The sequence below is a fragment of the Lonchura striata genome, chromosome 1A (assembly GCF_050655825.1).
Source record: "Lonchura striata isolate lonStrDom1 chromosome 1A, ASM5065582v1, whole genome shotgun sequence".
NCBI classification, from domain to species: Eukaryota; Metazoa; Chordata; class Aves; order Passeriformes; family Estrildidae; genus Lonchura; species Lonchura striata.
Genome location: NC_140741.1, coordinates 75617664 through 75641219, shown reverse-complemented (window position 1 = coordinate 75641219; position 23556 = coordinate 75617664). Strand labels below are relative to the sequence as shown.

At 52.0% G+C, this 23556-nt stretch overlaps 1 protein-coding gene across 2 annotated transcripts in view; it reads left to right on the top strand.

The window, feature by feature from the left end:
• The first annotated feature begins 1586 nt into the window (after positions 1-1586).
• AHCYL2 (adenosylhomocysteinase like 2) overlaps positions 1587-23556 on the top strand; it is a 70542-nt gene continuing 48572 nt past the window's right edge. Inside the window, exon 1 of one of the 2 annotated variants that reach the window (XM_085569380.1) lies at positions 1587-2019. In XM_085569380.1, coding sequence (XP_085425506.1) covers positions 1639-2019 — 381 coding nt within the window. In that variant the 5' untranslated portion in view covers positions 1587-1638. The remainder of the gene's footprint in view (positions 2020-23556) is intronic. The other variant, XM_077783726.2, reaches the window with a different exon arrangement.

Here is a 23556-nt window from a genome sequence, read left to right as displayed (position 1 = left end):
TTGGTTGGGATTGATGGTCTGGGAGGGTTATTCCGACCCTTTGTCTCTGAAATTCTGTAATTTTAGCCAAATTTTCCCATTGGGATGGCTTTAGTGGGACATCTGTCCTTGCTGGTGGCTCTTGGGGACATGGATCAGTGGCGGCCTTGCAGTGGTTGGGCTTCATTGCCTGGCAGGGCTTTTCCAACCCCAATGGCTCTGAAATTCCATAATTTTGGTCCAGGTGTGGGGAGCTGCCTGGCCAGACCGTGGCACTGTGGGGACACCGAGTCCTGTGATGGATTGAGTCCAGAGAAGGGACAAAGGAGCTGGGAAGGGAATGGAGCCCGGGAGGGGCCGAGGGAGCTGGGCAGGGAATGGAGAATCTCTGAGGGAGCTGGGAAGGGAATGGAGCCCAGGAGGGGCCGAGGGAGCTGGGAAGGGGCTGAGCCTGGAGCCAAGGAGGGGCTGAGGGAGCTGGGAAGGGAATGGAGAATCTCTGAGGGAGCTGGGAAGGGAATGGAGCCCAGGAGGGGCCGAGGGAGCTGGGAAGGGAATGGAGCCCGGGAGGGGCCGAGGGAGCTGGGAAGGGAATGGAGCCCGGGAGGGGCCGAGGGAGCTGGGAAGGGAATGGAGCCCGGGAGGGGCCGAGGGAGCTGGGAAGGGAATGGAGCCCGGGAGGGGCCGAGGGAGCTGGGAAGGGAATGGAGCCCGGGAGGGGCCGAGGGAGCTGGGAAGGGAATGGAGCCCGGGAGGGGCTGGGGGAGCTGGGAAGGGAATGGAGCCCAGGAGGGGCTGAGGGAGCTGGGAAGAGAATGGAGCCCAGGAGGGGCTGAGGGAGCTGGGAAGGGAATGGAGCTGGGAAGGGAATGGAGCCCAGGAGGGGCCGAGGGAGCTGGGAAGGGAATGGAGCCCAGGAGCACCTGAGGGAGCTGGGAAGGGAATGGAGCCCAGGAGGGGCTGAGGGAGCTGGGAAGGGAATGGAGCTCAGCAGGGACTGAGGGAGCTGGGAAGGGGCTGAGCCTGGAGCCAAGGAGGCTCAGGGGGACCTTGTGGCTCTGCACAAGTCCCTGCCAGGAGGGGACAGCCGGGGGGTCGGGCTGTGCTCCAGGGAACAGGGACAGGAGGAGAGGGAACGGCCTCAGGCTGGGCCAGGGCAGCTCAGGGTGGAACCAGCAGGAATTTCCCCATGGAAAGGGGTCAGGCCTTGGCTGGGGCTGCCCAGGGAGGTTTGGAGCTCCCATCCCTGGAGGTATCCCAGAAATTCCTGGAGGTGGCACTCAGGGCTCTGAGCTGGGGACATAAGGTGGGCATCGGGCACAGCTTGGTCTCCATGGTCCTGAAGGTGTTTTACAACCTCAATGCCTCTGCGATTCTGTGCCCAGCGGCCGAAACACTGAAAATCCACCAAAACGTGAAAAAAAAACATAACCAAATAACGCCGTTCACGGCCCCGCGCGGACTACAACTCCCGCCAACCCCCGCGCGGCCGCGCTGCGGGGCGTGCCGGGAGTTGTAGTCGCGGCGGGGCGGAGCAGGCCCGGCAGGACTACACGTCCCGGCATGCCGCGCGGCGGCGAGGCGGCGGGGCGGGGCGGGGCGGGGCCGGCCGCCCTGAGGGAGCCGGAGCCGGAGCGGCGCCGGAGCAGCTCGGCGGCGATGTCGGTGCAGGTGGCGGTGGCCGCGCCCGCGGTGGAGCTGAAGGAGCTGGGCGGCCCCATGGACAAGGCGGCGGGGCCGCCGTGCGAGCCTGCGGGCGCTCACGCAGCGGGGCACGGCGTGGCGGCGCCCGCCTGCCCCGTGCCGGGCGGCGAGCGTGAGGCGGCCCCGGCCCCCTGCGCCGAGCGGCCTCCGGGCAGCGGCTGCCCCGGGCTGTCCTCGGCCGCCGCCAAGGCGCCGCAAGCCTCGGCCATGAAGAGGAGCGACCCGCACCACCCGCAGCACCGGCACCGCGACGGCGGCGAGAGCGGCGGCGCCGCGGCCGAGGCGCTGGTGAGCCCCGACGGCACCGTCAGCGAGGCGCCGCGCACCGTCAAGAAGGTAACGGGGGCGGCGGCGGCGCGGAGCCCTCCCGGCGGGGCCGGCCCGTGGGGTGCCGCTGTGGGGGTGCCCGGGGCTCGGGGGTGTCGGAGAAACGGGGGTGCCCCGCGGCTGTGCTTGCGTTTTGGGGAGGGGTCGAGCCGTGCCTGGCGGTGTGGTTGCGTCTCGTCCCTCCCCGCTGCCGGGTTTGTGCACTGGGGACGTGGGGGGGGACGCTGGGTGCCCTTGCACCCCATTTCTGCACCCCCAGGTGACACTGGGTGCCCTTGCACCCCATTTCTGCAGCCCCAGGTGACGCTGGGTGCCCTTGCACCCCATTTCTGCACCCCCAGGTGTCTCTGGGTGCCCTTGCACCCCATTTCTGCACCCCCAGGTGACACTGGGTGCCATAACACCCCATTTCTGCAGCCCCAGGTGACGCTGGGTGCCCTTGCACCCCATTTCTGCACCCCCAGGTGACGCTGCGTGTGTTTACACCCCATTTCTGCACCCCCAGGTGACACTGGGTGCCCTTGCACCCCACACCTGCACCCCCAACTGACACTGGCTAGGTTTGCACCCCATTTCTGCACCCCCAGGTGTCTCTGGCTGCCCTTACACCCTATTTTTGCCCCCCCCCCAGGTGTCTCTGGATGCGTTTACACCCCATTTCTGCAGCCCCAGGTGACACTGGATGGGTTTGCACCCCATTTCTGCACCCCCAGGTGACACTGGGTGCCCTTACACCCCATTTCTGCACCCCCAGGTGACACTGGCTGCCCTTGCACCCCATTTCTGCACCCCCAGGTGTCTCTGGGTGCCCTTACACCCCATTTCTGCACCCCCAGGTGACGCTGGGTGCCCTTACACCCCACACCTGCACCCCCAGGTGACACTGCGTGCGTTTACACCCCATTTCTGCACCCCCCAGGTGACACTGGGTGCCCTTACACCCCATTTCTGCACCCCCAGGTGACGCTGGGTGCCCTTACACCCCATTTCTGCACCCCCAGGTGTCTCTGGGTGCCCTTACACCCCATTTCTGCACCCCCAGGTGACACTGGCTAGGTTTGCACCCCATTTCTGCACCCCCAGGTGACACTGGGTGCCTTTACACCCCATTTCTGTACCCCCAGATGACACTGGGTGCCCTTGCACCCCACACCTGCAGCCCCATATGACACTGGCTAGGTTTGCACCCCATTTCTCCACCCCCAGGTGACACTGGGTGCCCTTGCACCCCATTTCTGCACCCCCAGGTGACACTGGGTGCCCTTGCACCCCATTTTTCCACCCCCAGGTGACGCTGGGTGCCCTTACACCCCATTTTTGCACCCCCAGGTGACACTGGGTGCCCTTACACCCCATTTCTGCACCCCCAGGTGACACTGGGTGCCCTTACACCCCATTTCTCCATCCCCAGGTGACACTGGGTGCCCTTGCACCCCACACCTGCACCCCCAGGTGTCTCTGGGTGCCCTTACACCCCATTTCTGCACCCCCAGGTGACGCTGGGTGCCCTTACACCCCATTTCTGCACCCCCAGGTGACGCTGGGTGCCCTTACACCCCATTTCTGCACCCCCAGGTGACGCTGGGTGCCCTTACACCCCATTTCTGCAGCCCCAGGTGTCTCTGGGTGCCCTTACACCCCATTTCTGCACCCCCAGGTGACACTGGGTGCCCTTACACCCCATTTCTGCACCCCCAGGTGTCTCTGGGTGCCCTTACACCCCATTTCTGCCCCCCCAGGTGACACTGGGTGCCCTTACACCCCACACCTGCACCCCCAGGTGACGCTGGGTGCCCTTACACCCCATTTCTGCACCCCCAGGTGACACTGGGTGCCCTTACACCCCATTTCTGCACCCCCAGGTGTCTCTGGGTGCCCTTACACCCCATTTCTGCACCCTCAGGTGTCTCTGGGTGCCCTTACACCCCATTTCTGCCCCCCCAGGTGACGCTGGGTGCCCTTGCACCCATTTCTGCAGCCCCAGGTGTCTCTGGGTGCCCTTACACCCCATTTCTGCCCCCCCAGGTGACACTGGGTGCCCTTACACCCCATTTCTGCACCCCCAGGTGTCTCTGGGTGCCCTTACACCCCATTTCTGCACCCTCAGGTGTCTCTGGGTGCCCTTACACCCCATTTCTGCACCCCCAGGTGACACTGGGTGCCCTTACACCCCATTTCTCCACCCCCAGGTGACACTGGGTGCCCTTACACCCATTTCTGCAGCCCCAGGGTGTGTGCGGGTTCACATCAGGTTCACGTTCCCAGGGTTATCTGGGGAATGTGGGGAAGATAAAAACGTCCCAGGTGCCACCGGTGACGTTGGCACGGGGGGCAGGGCCAGGTGTGCCCACGGCTGGGTGTGGGGTGTGTCGGGGGTGGATTTTGGGGTGCCCCTCTCCCGGGGGTGCCGTGACCTTGCAGCTGCAGCCCAGGAGTGTGAGGAGCTGTGGATCCTGGCGAGTTCCTCCGTGTGTCTGCAGCTCCTCAGGTGGACTCTGCTGCTCCCTGGGGCAGGGGGGGTTGTTGTACCTGCTGTGCGTGCAGGGAAATGCATTTTTCCCTGATTTTTGGCATCCTTCCCGTTGGAAATCTCACGGGAATGAGCTGTCCCCTGTGAACCTTGTGAAACAAGCGTCCCTGTCCTAAGGGAGCCTCTCACCTCATGAAATTTTGGGGTGAAAAGTTGCATCCCCTCCCCTGCTGATGGATTTCCACCCTCTTTTGGGGTTGCTCTCAAATTTCCTCTCCCCTTGCAAGGCCCAGGGTGAGGGGGTTTGTCTCCAGAGCCGTGGCTTCCCTGAAATTCCAGTTTCTCCTTGGAAGGAGCACATCCCTGCGGGGCAAGGTCTGGATCTCAGTTTCTTCATCCCCCTGAAATCCCTTTTTTAGGGTCAGGAGGGGGTTCAGCTGCTCACTAAAGGTGATTTTCCCTCTGAGATCCTGACTCCCATCCCCAGTGTTTGGAATCCTTTCTCCTGGATATCCTAATCCCATCTCTAGTTTTAGACACCCTCAGGGTATCCTTTTTTTCCCCCTTAAATTTGCTTAAACTCTTCATCCCACCCCTTTCCATTCTTTTTTTTGGGTTAAACCAAAAAAGGGATTTCACCCTTTTTTCAAAGGGAACCTGAAACAGCTTCAAACCTGCATCATTCCCTGGCTGCTCCCTGGAATTCCACAGGATTCCCAGCTGGATCCCTCTGGCTGGGATGTGCTGCTGGAGAGGATCTGGGAGTACAAACTGTTTTTCTCCTCCTTTGCTCAGCCACCCAAACCTTTCATTCATCCAGGTCCTCTCTTCCTCAGTCAGTGAAAGAAATCTTATTCAATAAAATCATATTCGATATCCTGCTCTTATTGGAATAAAACCAAAATTTGGGAGCCATCAGATTGTCCCCAGGCCTGTGGCTGTAAAATTGGGCACGTGGAGCTGAAGCATCTGGTGAAAGGAGGTTTGAAACAAAAATAAAGAGAATTTTTTTTACTCGGATCCAACAGAAATTTGCTGAAATAGAGGTAAAAGTCTAATAGAAATAGATGAAATTTGTAGTGGAACTGTGATCCTTCTGAGTGTTTGGTAAAAACAAAATCTCACTGTTTTTTTCTTGGCTGATTTATATAAATATATTTTTCTTCATTTTTTTTTTCCCTTCCCTTGGAATTCTAACACCCATCCTTGAGATACTGCACCACAATATTGTGATTTTGCAGTTCTGAGGCAAAAAGAGTTCCCAGAAAATTGCAGCGACTCTTTTCCTCTTTTCACTCTCATTTTAAATCTTCTTTTCTGTCAGTCCAGCCTTTTATTGATCTGTCTGCCTCTAGGTGTTCTGATTTGTATTTCACCTTGGTGTGGTGTAAAACAGGAAGCAATAGATGGAGTAGGTGATATTTTTATATATATTTATATTTATATGCAGGCATTATAGATGGTACTGTGCTTTGCCACCTGCAGAGGTCAGATCTTGGGGAAAATCCCTGGAATTGTTGTTCCCTTTGGGTTCTTGCTGGAAATGCTGGAATTCCTCATTCCTGAGGTGAAATTTTGCAGGTGAAAACCCAAGAAAACTTAAATTTTATCAGATTCAGGCCTTGATTGAATGGTTGTGAAGTGACAACTCTGTAAAGAATGGTGAAATTATGGGATGGGTTGGGTTGGAGGGAACCTTAAACCCCATCCAGTTCTGACCCTCAGCCACAAGAAAAACTTCAATTTTATCAGATTCAGGTCTTGATTTAATGATTTTAAAGTGACAACTCTGTAAAGAATGGTGGAATCATGGGATGGGTTGGGTTGGAGGGGACCTTAAAACCCATCCAGTTTTGACCCCTGCCACAAGAAAAACTTGGATTTAATCAGATTCAGATTGATGTAATGATTGTGAAGTGACAACTCCGTGCCCCTTACTTCAGCTGGGAGAAGAAACACAGAGTGGATTGGAAGGAACCTTAAAGCCCATCCTGTTGTGACCCTCAGCCACAAGAAAAACTTCAATTTAATCACATTCAGGTCTTGATTTAATGATTTTAAAATGACAACTCTGTAAAGAATGGTGGAATGATGGGTTGGGTTGGAGGGAACCTTAAAGCCCATCCAGTTCTGACCCTCAGCCACAAGAAAAACATCAATTTAATCAGATTCAGCTTGATTGAATGGTTGTGAAGTGCCAGCTCCGTGCCCCTTTCTTCAGCTGGGAGAAGAATCACAGAGTGGGTTGGAAGGAACCTTAAAGCCCATCCTGTTGTGACCCTCAACCACAAGAAAAACTTAAATTTAATCAGATTCAGCTTGATGTAATGGTTGTGAAGTGCCAGCTCCGTGCCCCTTCCTTCAGCTGGGAGAAGAATCCCGGGCTGGGGAGGGAATTCCATCCCGTCCCCACAAAAGCCGGCTGCTCGCTGGGCTGCCGCATCACCTGGCGGCCGCGGGAGGTTTTTCTGCTCCCACTACAAATGACTCTCATGTGGCTCCTCGGAATGATGGCTCTGACCTTGCTTCCCGGCACATTTCACCTGCTTTTTCCCGTGGAAATTCCCACTTTGTTTTCAGGCACAGGAATGAGGGGTTTTCAGCTCCGTTAAGGATTTTTTTTCCTCTTTTATTTCCCCCAGCCATCGCTTCTGCCAGGTGATAAATGCTTCTCGCCCCGCGGCTGAATTCCCAGGAAATGCAGGGAATGAGCACGGCTGGAATGCTCTTTAGGAAAACCTTCCCAGGGGAGGGGGAGAGGCAAATTCTTTAATTTGGTGTGATAATCTGAACGGATCCGGGTTAATTTGAGCGGGTGCCTGCGTGGAACCGAGTGCAAGGATCAATCCATGGCGCTGAGGAGCGGGAGATGAAAAAGGAGAGGGAAATAAAAACGGGATGAGGAAGGAACCTTGGAACTGGGAATGGCCACGCTGCCCTTTGCCAGGGGCTGTGGCACCGGGATCTGTTCCTGTGGTGGGTCAGAATTCCAGAATCACACCAACATCTTCCTGCTGGAGCTTTCCTTGTTGTCTGTTTTCACTTCTTGGGGTACACACAACGAAGCAAAAGCTTGTAAAAAACCTTGGCAAGTGTAGTGGTTTTGGTTTGTTAATTTAAGGTTTTTTTTTATTTATTTTAAGATTTTTTTGGTTAATTTATTCAAGAGTGTGGTGGCTTTTGGTGTTGGTTAATTATTAATGTATTTACTTTTTGTTGTGAGATAGGATTCGGAGAAAGGTAAAGTAGGTTTAAAATTTTAGAAGGGTATAAAGAAAATTTTATTAATAGTTTCTGGGTTTGTTTTCTCTTTAACATGTGTTTTTTCACAGAAGCATGTCCAGTTTTTTAATGGTTGGAAGCTTTGTATCACTTTTTAAAATGTCTCTCATGCAAAACTATGACAGCAAGTATGATTGATTGTTTCCCCTGTGAGTGCAGAAGCCAAAACTGTGCTTGAAAAAGTATCTACAGACACGTGAATATTTTAAAATTTTCTAAAATACGGGTATTTGGTAATATCTGTTTGCCATAGTTGTAAAGTTTGCAGCCATTGAGGGTCGACAGCTGTGGTAGAAACAGGAGGGCCTACAAGGTGACAGGGTAAGCACCAAGAATGGTTTTTGTCTGAAAACACATTTCACACAATCACACAATGCCTGGGTTGGGAGAGAGCTCCAGGAGCATCGAGCCCAGCCAGCCCCTGGCACCCAGTGCCACATCCAGGCTTTTCAAACACATCCAGGCCTGGTGACTCCACCACCTCCCCGGGCAGCCATCCCAGAGCTTCAGCACCTTTCTGGAAAAGCTTTTTCCTGCTCTCCCACCTGGATTTCCCTGGGCACAGCTTGAGGCTGTGTGCTCTGGTTGTGTCAGGGCTGCCTGGAGCCAGAGCCCAGCCCAGCTGGGCACAGGCACCTTCCAGGAGCTGTGGGAGCGATGGGGCCAGCCCTGAGTCTCCTTTTCTCCAGGCTGAGCACCCCCAGCTCCCCCAGCCCCTCACAGGGTTCGTGCTCCCAGCCCCTCTCCAGCCTCCTTGTCCCTCTGGATGTGTCCTTCCTAAATTGGGGCACCCGGAGCTGGGCACAGCCCTGGAGGTGTTGCCCTCACCTGTGCTGGGCACGGGGCAGAATGAGCTCCCTGCTCCTGCTGGCCACACAGCTCCTGGCACTGGCCACTGGCTCTGGCCACCAGGGCACTCTGCCTGTGCCCATCCTGCTGTCCACCAGCTCCTTTCTGCCCAGCCACACCAATTCCTGCTGGCCCGTGCCCATCCTGCTGTCCACCAGCTCCTTTCTGCCTGGGCACACCAATTCCTGCTGGCCCGTGCCCATCCTGCTGTCCAGCAGCTCCTTTCTGCCTGGGCACTGCCCAGCCACACCAATTCCTGCTGGCCCGTGCCCATCCTGCTGTCCAGCAGCTCCTTTCTGCCCGGGCACACCAATTCCTGCTGGCCCATGCCCATCCTGCTGTCCAGCAGCTCCTTTCTGCCTGGGCACACCAATTCCTGCTGGCCTGTGCCCATCCTGCTGTCCAGCAGCTCCTTTCTGCCTGGGCACTGCCTGGGCACACAATTCCTGCTAATTCCTGCTGCTAAGCACCCCAGCCCAGCCTCAGGCTGCTCCCTCTCCTCCCGTGGCTCTGAATTCCTATCAAAACAAACCGAGGGAGCTTTAACATCCCTTTCAACCCCAGCCCTTCCCCGCTTTTATAATGATTCCGTGATTCACAGAGGAATAATGGGGGGGAGAAATCCTTAAATGTCACAGCTGGGTGGAAGAATTTGTCATGCAAATTTTTAGGAAAACCTTGGGAGGATCAAAGCTCTTGTCGTGCTGTGGGGCACTTTTAAAACCCAAAGCTTTTTTTGCTAATTTAGTTTTAATTTAACCTGCTGTTTTGGTGCTTCTTGTGTTATTTTTGAGAGAAAAAAAATAATACCAGATTTTGTGCGTTCAGCAGCTCTGTGTTTAACTGCTCGTTCTTTCTTTTGTTGTTTTTGACTGATATTCCTGGCAGGTGAATTTTAAAATGTTCTTCCATGTGTTGAACAGCTGCTTTGCAGATGATTTTCAAACAGATCAATTGTTTTGGCCAACATCTGGAGGAGAAGAAAAGAGAGGAGGGGAAAAGAATCGGGGTTTTCTTTCCTAATTGTCAAATAGGATGTGACAGGTTGATGTATTTCTCTTGGAATTTCTGTTCCTGGTGGACACAAGGAATCCTTAAGGACAAGGCAGCAGAACCTCCACCCCTGGGCAAGGCTTCACACCCTTTATTTTGTGCATACCCTTCCTACAGACTGGAGCCCAGAATGTTTAAGCTGAACCTGGTCCAAACTGATACAGAGTAGGAGGAAAAAGAAAAGGAGAGAAAAAATTTCAAAATCAGAGCTAGCTCCACGCCTGGTTTGAAATTCTGATGTTGGGTAGGGAGGTAGGGGAGAGGTTCAGCAAGGGGAAGGCTGTTCCCAGAGTGGTCTTGGGGTTGTGAGATGAGGAAAGGGATTGGGAACAGAGCACAGCCAGGGTGTTTTGTGGATGGATGTGTTTGTTTTATACAGCCGTGAGATGGTTTGGGCTGGAAGGCACCTTAAAGATCTCCAATTCCAACCCGTGGGGCCAGGCTTTGTCACCAGGGGTGCCACCCGTGGTGCCAGGCTTTGTCCCTGCTGTCAGGAGCAGTGTCAGTGGTGCCAGCAGAGCATTTTTTTTGCTGGCTGGGGGTTAAATCAGAGCAGAATTCTCCATGCAGCCACTCCCAGCATTTCCCGTGGCAGTGTGACACCTGAGTGGCCTCTGGCCAACAAATCCTGGCAAACAGGGCGAGCTGGTGCCCGAGTGGCACCAGGGAGGGGCTGGGCAGCACTGCCCTCGGAGCAGGGCTCTGCAAGGAGCTGGGACAAGGCTCTGGAGAGGGAAGTGCAGCCCTCATCCGAGAGGAGCCAAAAGGCTCCTTGGAAATGCAAATACACCCCGGGGCTCCCAGGGTTGAGTGTCCACTGCTGCTTTGGGTGATGCCTTGAGAGGTTACCTGGAAGAAATTTAAATTAATAAAGCAGGGATTCATTAAAAGCCTTCACAGGACACACCTTGGGCAGTGCAAGAGCCCAGCCAGGGCTACACCCAAGATGGACTCTGAGTCACAAGTGTTCACATTTTCTAAGTTTGGTCCGTTTCCATGTTGGGGTTCATTGTCCAGTTCCAGCTCCAGGTGATGCAGTCCCATCCTCCCAGATTGCTCTCCTCAATTCGCTGCTGTTTGCACTTCTTGGGCCTGAAGCTGCCCAAAACCCAAGGGGCTGGAAAAGGATTGTTTTGTCTGACTGAGCTGTGAGAACTTGCCAACACTTTATATGAAGTTCAGAGTTAAATATCAATGCAGCGCAGAATCTGAAAAACATGAAATATAAAACTTAAGTCCTCATGGAGAACCACGTCTGTGTCTGGCTTTGGGGTGCTGTGTCTGGTTTTGGGTTTGGGGAGCTGCTCCTGTGGCTGCAGAACGGACAGGAGCAGAAAAAGGCAGGACAGGGAAGGGAGCCCCGAGGTGTTTTGGGGAGAAGGCCCAGCTGCAGATCGGGGCTTGCACAGGCACACGGGTTTGGAGAGCTCCAGGGGCCTCCAGATGGGCGGGCAGGGAAGCGCTGGGAGCTGGAGCTGGTTGCAGATCCCAGGAGAAGCAGCACCCAGAGCTGGTTGGTGATGCCTGTGTGAAGGGAGGTGTCTGGGATGGTTCATTCTTCATCAGCAACAGGCACAGAAGGGCTGGATGTCAGTTCCTGACAGAAGGAGAAAAACACTTCAGTTCCTGCTTTCCTGCCTCATTCCTGGCCTCAGACACAGCTCTGGAGGGTTTTTGTTGCTGTGTTTGATGGACTCGTGGCAAGCTGGAGCTGTTGTGGTCTGGGCTTCACCATGGATGTCCCAGCCCAAATCTCACCCAAACAGCAGAGTGAAAACCCAGGAGACACCAGCTCTGATTGTCCAGGAGGTGTCTTGGAGCCACTTCTCAGCACAGAAACCTCCCACAGCTGTGTCCCAGAGATGTTCTGGACTCTGCATCCCTGGCAGTGCAAAAAACCCAGGAGACACCAACTGTGATTGTCCAGGAGGGGTCTTGGAGCTGCTCCTCAGCACAGAAACCTCCCACTGCTGTGTCCCAGAGAGGTGCTGGACTCTGCATCCCTGGCAGTGCAAAAAACCCAGGAGACACCAGCTCTGATTGTCCAGGAGGGGACTTGGAGCCATTCCTCAGCACAGAAACCTTCCACTGCTGGGTCCCAGAGAGGTGCTGGACTCTGCATCCCTGGCAGTGCAAAAAACCCAGGAGACACCAGCTCTGATTGTCCAGGAGGGGTGTTGGAGCCATTCCTCAGCACAGAAACCTCCCACTGCTGTGTCCCAGAGATGTGCTGGACTCTGCATCCCTGGCAGTGCAAAAAACCCAGGAGAAACCAGCTCTGATTGTCCAGGAGGGGTCTTGGAGCTGCTCCTCATCACAGAAACCTCCCACAGCTGGGTCCCAGAGATGTTCTGGACTCTGCATCCCTGGCAGTGCAAAAAACCCAGGAGAAACCAACTGTGATTGTCCAGGAGGGGTCTTGGAGCTGCTCCTCAGCACAGAAACCTCCCACAGCTGTGTCCCAGAGAGGTGCTGGACTCTGCATCCCTGGCAGTGCAAAAAACCCAGGAGAAACCAACTGTGATTGTCCAGGAGGGGACTTGGATCCATTCCTCAGCACAGAAACCTCCCACAGCTGTGTCCCAGAGAGATCCTGGACTCTGCATCCCTGGCAGTGCAAAAAACCCAGGAGAAACCAGCTCTGATTGTCCAGGAGGGGACTTGGAGCCATTCCTCAGCACAGAAACCTCCCACAGCTGTGTCCCAGAGAGATCCTGGACTCTGCATCCCTGGCAGTGCAAAAAACCCAGGAGAAACCAGCTCTGATTGTCCAGGAGGTGTCTTGGAGCCACTTCTCAGCACAGAAACCTCCCACTGCTGTGTCCCAGAGATGTTCTGGACTCTGCATCCCTGGCAGTGCCCGAGGCCGGGCTGGAGCAGCCTGGGACAGAGGGAGGTGTCCCTGCCATGGCAGGGGTGGCACTGGAGGGGCTCTGAGGTCCTTTCCAGCACAGGCTCCGCTCATCTGTGGGGTGGAAGAGGCGTTAGAAGCAGCGAGGTGAGGAACAGAAAATCCTCCTGGCCTGGCCAGGGCTGGGCGTGGTTTTAGGATGACCTTGGGCAAATCCCCCCAGCTCTGCCTGTGCCTTCCTCATTCCCAAGCCCAGGCAGTGTTTGTGCTGTGCTGTTTGAAGATCATTTGCAATTCCAGGAGAGATGAAATCACCATCCACTCGATGTTCCAGGAGAGCTTTTTGTCTGGCATCTCCCTCTTAACTCCCGAAACGCTCCCTGCTGGATTATTCCCTGCTCCAGATTTGTTTCCTGCCCGGTTTCTGTGCCTGGACACCAGCCAGCCATTCCTACACCCAAACTCTTCCAGCATCTCCTAAAAACCCTGCTCCAGTGCCAATCCCAAGGATTCACTTCCGGACATCTGAGGGGTTCAGGGGAAGGGGGAATGGATCCTGAGAGGATGGGAAGGAGCACTTGGGTGTGGAGGGAGTTTGCTCCCAGCTGTGCTCACGCTGTTCCAGGATATCTTTTGAGCTTTTCAAAGGGAACAGCCCCCAGATGAAAAAAGGGTTTTTAGTTTGTTCTAAACCAGTTATTTTTTTGTCTCAAATCGGCGATGACTCAAACACCCGTAAAAGTGTCTGGCAGAATTCTCCGGCTCTGAAGTTCTGCAGTGCATTGCTTGCAAATGTCATTTTTGTGGGAGCCTCTTCAAGCAGAGTCGGGTTCTTTGGGACGGGGCAGAGCCTCTTGAGATCCACTTTGCAGCCCTGAATGAAGAATTATTTTGGGTGATTCCGGGGAAGGATTCTGCACGAGGCTTGGGTTATCTGTTCACCACAGCAGAGAAGCTGTTGGGTAACTCGGAGAGCCAAGAACTTTCTGTGCTTTGCTTTTCATTCTTTTTTTTTTTTAGTTTTTAATATAAATAAGCTGCAACATTTTCTGGTTTCTCTGCAGCAGAATGACCACAGATGAGTCACGGGGCTGCCTGAACACGTAAAGCATTTTCAGTGTTCCTTGTGATACATTTTTGGCTGTCTCACCCCACTCTGATCTGCCGAGACGGTGATTCCAGAGCGTGAGGAAGCTGCTCCTTGGGTCGGGCCCCGTGAAAAATCCAGCCAAAAGCTGCTTTGGAGCCAGAGTTCAGATTGTGATGCTCTGCCCGACTCACCGAGCCATTCTGGGTGGGATTTTTAGATTCTCTAGCTTGGGTTACTTGAGGAAAAGTGAGTAGGTGTGTGCAAAGACCTGCGGAGCTTCCTGGCTGAAGCCCAGCGCAGACAAAGCTCCCGTTGTTCCGGGCGCCTCTGAGCTGCTTTTTATTTGTTCTCTGCTGCTTTTCCTGCTTTTTATTTGTTCTCTGCTGCTTTTGCTGGTGTTTATTTGTTCTCTGTGTTTATTTGTTCTCCGTGTCCTGCCCTGTGGTGTGTCTGTGCAGCCGCGGGGAATTAACGCCGGTGCCTGGCATTAAAGGGACCCTTCAGTCCTGGGGCAGCAGCTCTGCCCCAACCTCCAGCATGGGCACCTCAGGTGCTGCCCCAGCAAGGTGGAAAATCCAGAATCCTCGGAAACCTCGGGAATTTTGGCCTTTATCCAGCAGGTGAAAGGTGCTGGGGGTTGTATCCACCACAGATCCTGGAATGGGTTGGGTGGGAAGGACCTCGGAGCCCACCCAGTGCCACCCCAGTGCCACCTCCACTGTCCCAGCTCCAGCCTGGCCTGGGACATTCCAGGGTGGGAATTCCATCCCCACCCTCCCAGCCAGGAATTCCTTCCCAAAATCCCATCCAAATCTCCCCTTTTCTTCAATCTGAAGCCGTTTCCTGTGTCCTGTCCCTCCATCCCGTATCCCTGGAATTTTTCTGATCCAGTGCAGCTCTCCTCGAACAATTTGGCTTGGCTTTAATGTCACCTTAATTAAAAAATCTGCTCAACTTTTGGGTTTATTTGGACTCTGTGGCACAGGGCTGAAGCAGTAGGGTGGAGAACTCCTCAATAATTATGGAGAATTCCTCAATAATTGACTTGATGCTGGTATTTTTGTCTTGTCCCTGCTTGTTCCATCCATAATTCCCATTATTTCATGTGAAACACTAAGGAAAACGTGGCTGGAATTTTGGAATCCTGGACTCTGGATCCCCCAGCCTCCATTTCCCATCCTTATTAATAATAATAATAATAAATCTCCACATCAAAATCCTGTGAGAAATCTCATTCCCTGCTCAATAATTTGTTTGTGGCTGGGTTTTTTTCCCTTTTTTTTTGATTCCTGGCCAATTTATGGCAAATATCACCCAAATCATTCTCCAGCAAATTAATCACCCTCGTCAAGCCTGTCCTCGTTTTCCCTCGCTGAGCACAGAGCAACACAAGAGTTGGTTTTGCTTTTTAATTACTTTTTTTTTCCCCTGCTTGGCCTCTTCAGTTTTGGCCTTGTCAGGAAGGGCCACAGAAGTGGAAGGTGGAAATTTGTGGTTGGAAATGGAAATTTATAGTGGAAAATAGAATTTTGTGGTGGAAGATGGAATTTTTTTGTGATGGAAGATGTAGTTTTGTGGTGGGAAGTGGAATTTTGTGGTGGAAAATGCAATTTCGTCGTGGAAAATGGGAATTAGTTGTGAGAAATGGAATTTTGTTATGGAAAATGGAATTCTGTCATGGAAGATGGGGTTTTGTGGTGGAAGATGGAATTTCATTGTGAAAAATAAAAACTTGTCGTGACAGATGGAATTTTATCATGGAGGATGGAATTTTGCTGTGGAAGATGGGAAATGGAAATTTGTCATGAGAAATGGAATTTTGCCATGGAAGGTGGACTTTTGTCATGGAAAATGTTATTTTGTGGTGGAAGATAGAATTTCATCATGGAAAACGGAGTTTTATTGTGGGAGGTGGAATTTCGCAGTGGGAAACAGAATTTTGCAGTGGAAGATGGAATTTCACAGTAGGAAATGGAATTTTTTACTGGAAGATGGAATTTCGCAGTGGGAAATTCCATGGAAGATGGAATTTTGCCATGGAAGATGGAATTTTCTCATGGAAATTGGAATTTTGCAGAGGGAAATGAATTTTGTAGTGGAAGATGGAATTTCATAGTAGGAAATGGAATTTTGTACTGGAAGATGGAATTTTGCAGTGAGAAATGGAATTTTCTCATGGAAATTGGAATTTTGCAGAGGGAAATGAATTTTGTAGTGGAAGATGGAATTTTGTCGTGGAAGATGGAATTTCACAGTGGGAGAGTCCATGGAAGATGGAATTTTGCTGTGGAAGTTGGAATTTCACAGTGGGAAATTCCACGGAAGATGGAATTTTTTCATGGAAGATGGAATTTTACAGTGGGAAATGGAATTTTGTAGTGGAAGATGGAATTTCGTTATGAAAGATGGAATTTTGCCATGGAAGTTGGAATTTCACAGTGGGAGATTCCATGGAAGATGGAATTTTGCCGTGGAAGTTGGAATTTCGCCGTGGGAAATGAAATTTTGCCGCGGAAGATGGAATTTCGCAGCGGGAATTGAATTTTGCCGCCGAAGGTGGAATTTTGCAGGGGGAAATTCCATTTTCCCCCATTTCCCTCATCCAAGGGATCCGACTGGAACTTGCCGCCACGCCGTGAACGCCCCAATTCCCAATTCCCATTTCCTGCTGCCCCCAATTCCCAATTCCCATTTCCTGCTGCCCCCAATTCCCAATTCCCAATTCCCATTTCCTGCCGCCCCCAATTCCCAATTCCCAATTCCCAATTCCCAATTCCCGCCGCCCACCACTCATCCTCCGCCTCCTTTTCCCTCCTCCATCCATCCCGTGGATCTCCACAGCTCCCGCTTGGATTCCTTTGCAATTCCTGCTCCTCCATCACCGCCGGATTTTGGCTGCCCGGAGAGCAAATCATTTTCCAATGAGGAAAAAAAAATCATTTTCCAATGAGGAAAAAAAATCATTTTCCAATGAGGAAAGGAGCCCGCCCGTGCATCCCACGGGATTTTCCCGGCACTCGCGGCCGTTTCAGATAAAAAAAAACATTAAAAAAATCGTGCTTGTGGCAGGATTTTTTGCCCAATTGGACCTTTTTGGGAAAAAAAACAGATGAGGAAAACGTGGCGTTGTAATTGAAGCCATCAAAAGCTCTGGGGTAATTAAGATTTTATTAAAGCAACGAGGAGGAGCAAAGGGAAGTGTTTTATTTGGAAGATCACACAAACCCCGCTTGCTCCTTTATTTATTGTGTGTTTATTCCGGTTTGGAGGGGCAAATCCTGGAAATTCCAATGTCTGGAAATACCCACATTTCCCCCCAAAAAAAACCTCCAAAAAAACCAAACCAGCTCAGGTCTGGCTTGTGCTCCTCAGGGGAGGGAAATGGGTTTCCCACAGCCAAATTTGGGATAAAATCCTTGAGGGGATGGAGGGAGTGATGGCGTTAGAGATGGACACGGAGAAGATGGGATTTGGGAAGGAATTCCTGGCTGGAATGGAATTCCCAGAGAATCTGGAATCCCTGGCAGTGTCCAAGGATAAGCTGGGAAGGACTTGAGGCACCCTGGGATAGTGAAAGGTGCCCCTGGATGTGCTTTGAGGTCATTCCCACCCAAACCATTCCCAAATTTTCCCTCGTCCCTGAGCGTTGGCACAGATGTTGGGAACAGTCCCCTCACAGCTGTTGTCACCCCAAAACAGCCCATTCCGAGCTGGCAGTGAGGAAACCATGAAATCCATGGAGAATTCCCTCCCTGCAGGCTGCATCTGTGAGAAAAGCCGAATTTCCAAGGAATTGTTGTATTTTAGGGGATAAAATCCAAGCAGAACAAAGCCATGGCCAGGATTACAGATCTTTGAGCCTGGGGATTCCTTTCCCCCTTTCCCTTTTTCCCCCTTTCCCCTTTTTCCCCTTTTCCCTTTTTCCCCTTTTCCCCCTTTTTCCCTTTTTCCCCTTTTTCCCTTTTTCCCCTTTTTCCCCTTTTTCCCCTTTTTTCCCCTTTTTCCCCTTTTCCCCCTTTTCCCCCTTTTCCCCCTTTTTCCCCCTTTTCCCCCTTTTCCCCTCTTTTCCCCTCTTTTCCCCTCTTTTTCCCCTCTTTTCCCCTCTTTTCCCCTCTTTTCCCCTCTTTTTCCCCTCTTTTCCCCTCTTTTCCCCTCTTTTCCCCTCTTTTTCCCCTTTTTTCCCTTTTTCCCTTTTCCCCCTTTCCCCTTTTCCCCCTTTCCCCCCTTTCCCCTCTTTTTCCCCTTTTCCCCCTTTTTTCCCTTTCCCCTTTCCCCCTTTCCCCCTTTTCCCCCTTTCCCCTCTTTTCCCCTCTTCCCCCTTTTCCCCCTTTTTCCCTTTTTCCCCTTTTCCCCTTTTCCCCTTTTCCCCTTTTCCCCTTTTCCCCTTTTTCCCCTTTTTCCCCTTTTTCCCCTTTTCCCCCTTTTTCACCTTTTTCACCTTTTTTCCCTTTTTCCCCTTTCCCCTTTCCCCCTTTTCCCCCTTTCCCCTCTTTTCCCCTCTTCCCCCTTTTCCCCTTTTTCCCCTTTTCCCCTTTTCCCCTTTTCCCCCTTTTTCCCCTTTTTCCCTTTTCCCCCTTTTTCCCCTTTTCCCCTTTTCCCCTTTCCCCCTTTTCCCCCTTTTCCCCCTTTTCCCCCTTTTCCCCTTTTTCCCCTTTTTCCCCTTTTTCCCCTTTTTCCCCTTTTTCCCCTTTTTCCCCTTTTTCCCCTTTTCCCCTTTTTCCCCTTTCCCCCCTTTCTTTTTCCCTTTTCCTGCAAATTTCTCCCTCAAAAAAATTCTGGGAAAGGTTTTGCAGGCATCAGAAAATTCCACGTGGGATCTGTGGTTTGTGCTGGGCAACACAAGCAGAGTCAAACACTGAAATTCATCAAAGGTGCAGCCCAAACCTCATGTTAATTAGGCAAGAATCCATATTTTTAATGGGATTTTGCCCTTTTCCCCGAAAGCATCGAAAGCCAAAATCTTTGGTTGTGCAGGAGGGCGAGGAGTCATTGTGGGGATGAGATTATTTTGAATTATATTCTACACAGAGTTTATTTTTTGTTTTTATCCATCCTTTTAGGGGCTGATTCCCTCCAAGTCCATCTCATGCAGAGCTCTGGGTGGTTTTCAGATATTCTTTTCTCACCCCTGCATTCCCAGGAACCTTTTTGCCCAGGGAAATTGTGGATTCTCCATCCATGGAAGTGTCCCAGGCCAGGCTGGAGCACCCTGGGATAGGTGAAGGTGTCCTTGTCCCTTCCCACCAAAACCATTCCATGATTCTCCGATGCAACAAAACTTTTGTCTTGGAATGGGAAAAAGGACAGAAATTTGTTGTTCTATACAGAGTTATTTATCTGTAAAAGAATTACTGACCCCTTAAAGGACTGTGGGCTCTACAAATGAAGTTGTTGTGGTGTGAGGGTGTTGCTGGAAGGGCTAAAAACGTCAAAGATTTGCTGGAAAAGTTTAGGAATGGGATGATTCGCCTTCCACAGCGCCCAAATTTAGGCTGGAGAAATGAGGGGAGGAAAGCTGGTCTTTGGAATCCTTTAAATAAACAGAATAATCCCTAAACACACACTGGCACCGTGGGCAGGGCTGAGCCGTGCGGGAAATCCCACAAAGATTCGGGGTCACCCTGAGCTCTGTCCCCGGGGCTGTGGGTGCAGCAGGGTGGGGAAGAACCTTCAGGAAAAGCTCTGATTTTGGTAAAATTGGGGTATTTTGAGATATTTTATTTCACACATTCCAAGGCAGAGCTGCTGTGGGCAGGAGTGAGAGGTGAGGCTGCTTCAGGAGAGCACGGAGAAGGTTTGGGAATGGTCTGGGGTTCCCAAAGTTTGGTGGGGAAAGAAATGACCTCGGGCAGGTTGGGAAAGGGCAAGGGATGGAGATGGAGGGATGCTAACAGCAGGATCATCTGAAAATCATGGAATTATTAGGGTTGGAAAAGCCCTTGGAGATCACAGTCCCACCGTCCCCAGCACTGCCAGGCCACCACTGCCCGTGTCCCCAAGTGCCACACCCAGGTGGCTTTGAAATCGGCTCCGCAGCTGTGCCAGCCCTTTTCCATGGAAAATGATCCCAAATCTCCCCACTGATCCAGGCTGAGGCCGCTCCCTCTTCTCCCAGGGCTCATTCCCTGGATAACCAGGATGTGCTGGGAATTCTCATGGGGGTGTGAGCACTGAATTCCCGGATTATTGAGGCTGGAAAAAATTCCAAGGGCACCGAGTCCCAGCTGGGCCCGATCCCAGCCCTGAGTGGAATTCCGGGAATTCCTCGGGCACCTCCAGGGATGGGCACTCCAAAGCTCCCTGGGCAGCCCCTGCCAGGCCCTGGCCCCTTTTCCATGGAAAATGATCCCAAATCTCCAATCCAAGCCTGCCCTGGCCGGGCTGAGGCCGCTCCCTCTTTTCCCGGGGCTCATTCCCTGGAGCAGATCCCGATCCCCGCTGGCTCCTGGCAGGAGCTGGGCAGAGCCAGGAGGACATTCCCGATCCTGCCCCGATGCCGGCAGAGCCGCCCCGATCCCGGGGCAGATCCCACTTTTCCTGGGGCAGATCCCACTTTTCCCGGGGCAGATCCCACTTTTCCTGGGGCAGATCCCACTTTTCCCAGGCTCTCCCAAACGTGGCTGAATTATCCTGAATTCTCCAAGTGATGCCTCAATTTTTTAGCTTTTTCCTTTTCAGATTCTGAGCTGCTTTGGTGTGTGGGTCTGAGCTTCCCATGATGGGATGGTGAGCTCTGTGCACAGAGCAGGGACACAAAACAATTCCTGCTCCAGCTGGGCACCAAGGACAAATGATCCAAACCTCAGCCCAGGAGCACAAACACCGTGGGCTGGAGAGAGAAAAACAAGCAGGGTGGGACTGATGGGCTGGAGCTGGAATGGGAATGAACTCCAAGGTGCCAATGGAGCAGAACTGATGCCAGGGAGAGCCCCGGGAGCGCTCGTGCATTTTGGGGCCAGTTTGGGTCATTTGGGTTCATTTTGGGACCATTTTGGTTCATTTGGGTTCATTTTGGGACCATTTGGGTTCATTTTGGGTTCATTTTGGTTCATCTTGGGTTCATTTTGGGACCATTTTGGTTCATTTGGGTTCATTTTGGGGCCATTTTGGTTCATTTTGGGACCATTTTGGTTCATTTGGGTTCATTTTGGGACCATTTTGGTTCATTTGGGTTCATTTTGGGACCATTTTGGTTCATTTGGGTTCATTTTGGGACCATTTGGGTTCATTTTGGGTTCATTTTGGTTCATCTTGGGTTCATTTTGGGACCATTTTGGTTCATTTGGGTTCATTTTGGGGCCATTTTGGTTCATTTTGGGACCATTTTGGTTCATTTGGGTTCATTTTGGGACCATTTTGGTTCATTTGGGTTCATTTTGGGACCATTTTGGTTCATTTGGGTGCAGCCCTGGCTGGGCTCTGGTGCTGCCCAAGGTGGATCCAAGGAGGAGATCCTTTCATAAATCCCTGATTTATTCTTTAGTCCAGCCTCTGCTCCAGCTCAGCCTCCACGAGGCACCGCAGGGAACACCAGCAGGGCTTTGCTGCTGAGGAATCCTGGGGTCAGGAAATTCTGGGGACCCTTGTTGGGCTTTCCAGCCCCGCTCCCACACCCCCCAATCCCAGAGCCGCTCTGGGAGCCTGTCCTGGTGCCAAAGGCAAAATTCCTGTGCTTGGGAAGAGGATGGAACCAGAGCTGACATTCAGGGAAACACAGCCATCGTTATCGGCGCACCAGAGCTCAATTAATTAATGCTGAGGCATTCTGAGCGCGTTAATTATTCACTGACGGCCTTGGCTGCTCAGAACCTGGCTCCAGGACATTCCCAAATTTGGGAAGAGCTGTGTTTGCTGCAGGGAATGGTGGGAGCAGCCCTTGGGGGTTTTCCTCTCTCCACGTGTCACTGGAGAGGTTTTTGGGGCTCGTCCCGTGTTCCATGGGATTGGCAGCTCCAGGGATTGCACGGAAAGATCCCAGAGCCATCAATCTTTCTTCCTCCAGGTGCTTGGGCTGCCTTGGGTTGAACTTCCAGCTTGGTTCTCCATTTTTTCCATTCTGTCCATCCATAACTTTATTCCCAGAACCCTTCCTGGCCCAAGCAGTCAGGAGGGAGATCTTTGAGATGGAAGGGGAGTTTTGGGATGGAGGGAAAGCTTTGGGATGGAGGGAAAGATTTGGGATGAAAAAGGAGCTTTGGGATGGAAGGGAAAGCTTCAGGATGGAGGGAGAGCTTTGGGATGGAGGGAGAACTTTGGGATGGAGGGAGAGCTTTGGGATGGAAGGAAAGCTTTGGGATGGAGGGAGAGCTTTGGGATGGAGGGAGAGCTTTGGGATGGAAGGAAAGCTTTGGGATGGAAGGAAAGCTTTGGGATGGAGGGAGAACTTTGGGATGGAAGGAAAGCTTTGGGATGGAGGGAGAGCTTTGGGATGGAAGGAAAGCTTTGGGATGGAGGGAGAACTTTGGGATGGAGGGAGAGCTTTGGGATGGAAGGAAAGCTTTGGGATGGAGGGAGAACTTTGGGATGGAGGGAGAGCTTTGGGATGGAGGGAGAACTTTGGGATGGAAGGAAAGCTTTGGGATGGAGGGAGAACTTTGGGATGGAAGGAAAGCTTTGGGATGGAGGGAGAACTTTGGGATGGAAGGAAAGCTTTGGGATGGAGGGAGAACTTTGGGATGGAAGGAAAGATTTGGGATGAAAAAGGAGCTTTGGGATGGAGGGAGAGTTTTGGGATGGAGGGAAAGCTTTGGGATGCTTTCCCTCACAGCATTCCCTGTTTTCTCTGTCATATTAAGAATATTTAATGAAATTGTCTTCATATCAAGACTTGCATGGAAGGGGAGCTTTGATATGGAGGGAGAGCTTTGGTATGGAGGGAGAACTTTGGGATGGAGGGAGAATTTTGGATGGAAGGAAAGCTTTGGGATGGAAGGAAAGCTTTGGGATGGAGGGAGAACTTTGGGATGGAAGGAAAGCTTTGGGATGGAGGGAGAGCTTTGGGATGGAAGGAAAGCTTTGGGATGGAGGGAGAACTTTGGGATGGAGGGAGAGTTTTGGGATGGAAGGAAAGCTTTGGGATGCTTTCCCTCACAGCATTCCCTGTTTTCTCTGTCATATTAAAAATATTTAATGAAATTCTCTTCGTATCAAGACCTGCATGGAAGGGGAGCTTTGGGATGGAAGGGGAGCTTTGGGATGAAGGGAGAGCTTTGGGATGGAGGGGGAGCTTTGGGATGGAGGGAAAGATTTGGGATGAAAAAGGAGCTTTGGGATGGAGGGAAAGCTTTGGGATGGAGGGAAAGCTTTGGGATGAAAAAGGAGCTTTGGGATGGAGGGAAAGCTTTGGGATGGAGGGAAAGCTTTGGGATGGAGGGAAAGATTTGGGATGAAAAAGGAGCTTTGGGATGGAGGGAAAGCTTTGGGATGGAGGGAAAGATTTGGGATGAAAAAGGAGCTTTGGGATGGAGGGAAAGCTTTGGGATGCTTTCCCTCACAGCATTCCCTGTTTTCTCTGTCATATTAAGAATATTTAATGAAATTGTCTTCATATCAAGACTTGCATGGAAGGGGAGCTTTGATATGGAGGGAGAGCTTTGGTATGGAGGGAGAACTTTGGGATGGAGGGAGAATTTTGGATGGAAGGAAAGCTTTGGGATGCTTTCCCTCACAGCATTCCCCGTTTTCTCAGTCATATGAAGAATATTTCATTACATTCCCTTCAGTTCAACATCTGCACAGCCCGTGTTTCACCAGTGCAGCCAATTTCTCTCTCTAAAACCAGTTTGATTTTAACTTTGCTGTTAACTTAATGAAATCCACAGCAGTGATTGGATTATTTCAGCTGCCCCAAACACGTGGAGTCCTTTCCAGATCTCGCTGGGATTGGGGATGTTGGCAAAGGGAAGGAATGGGAATGAGTTGGGGCTGCTCTAATCTCATTAACTGAAATAT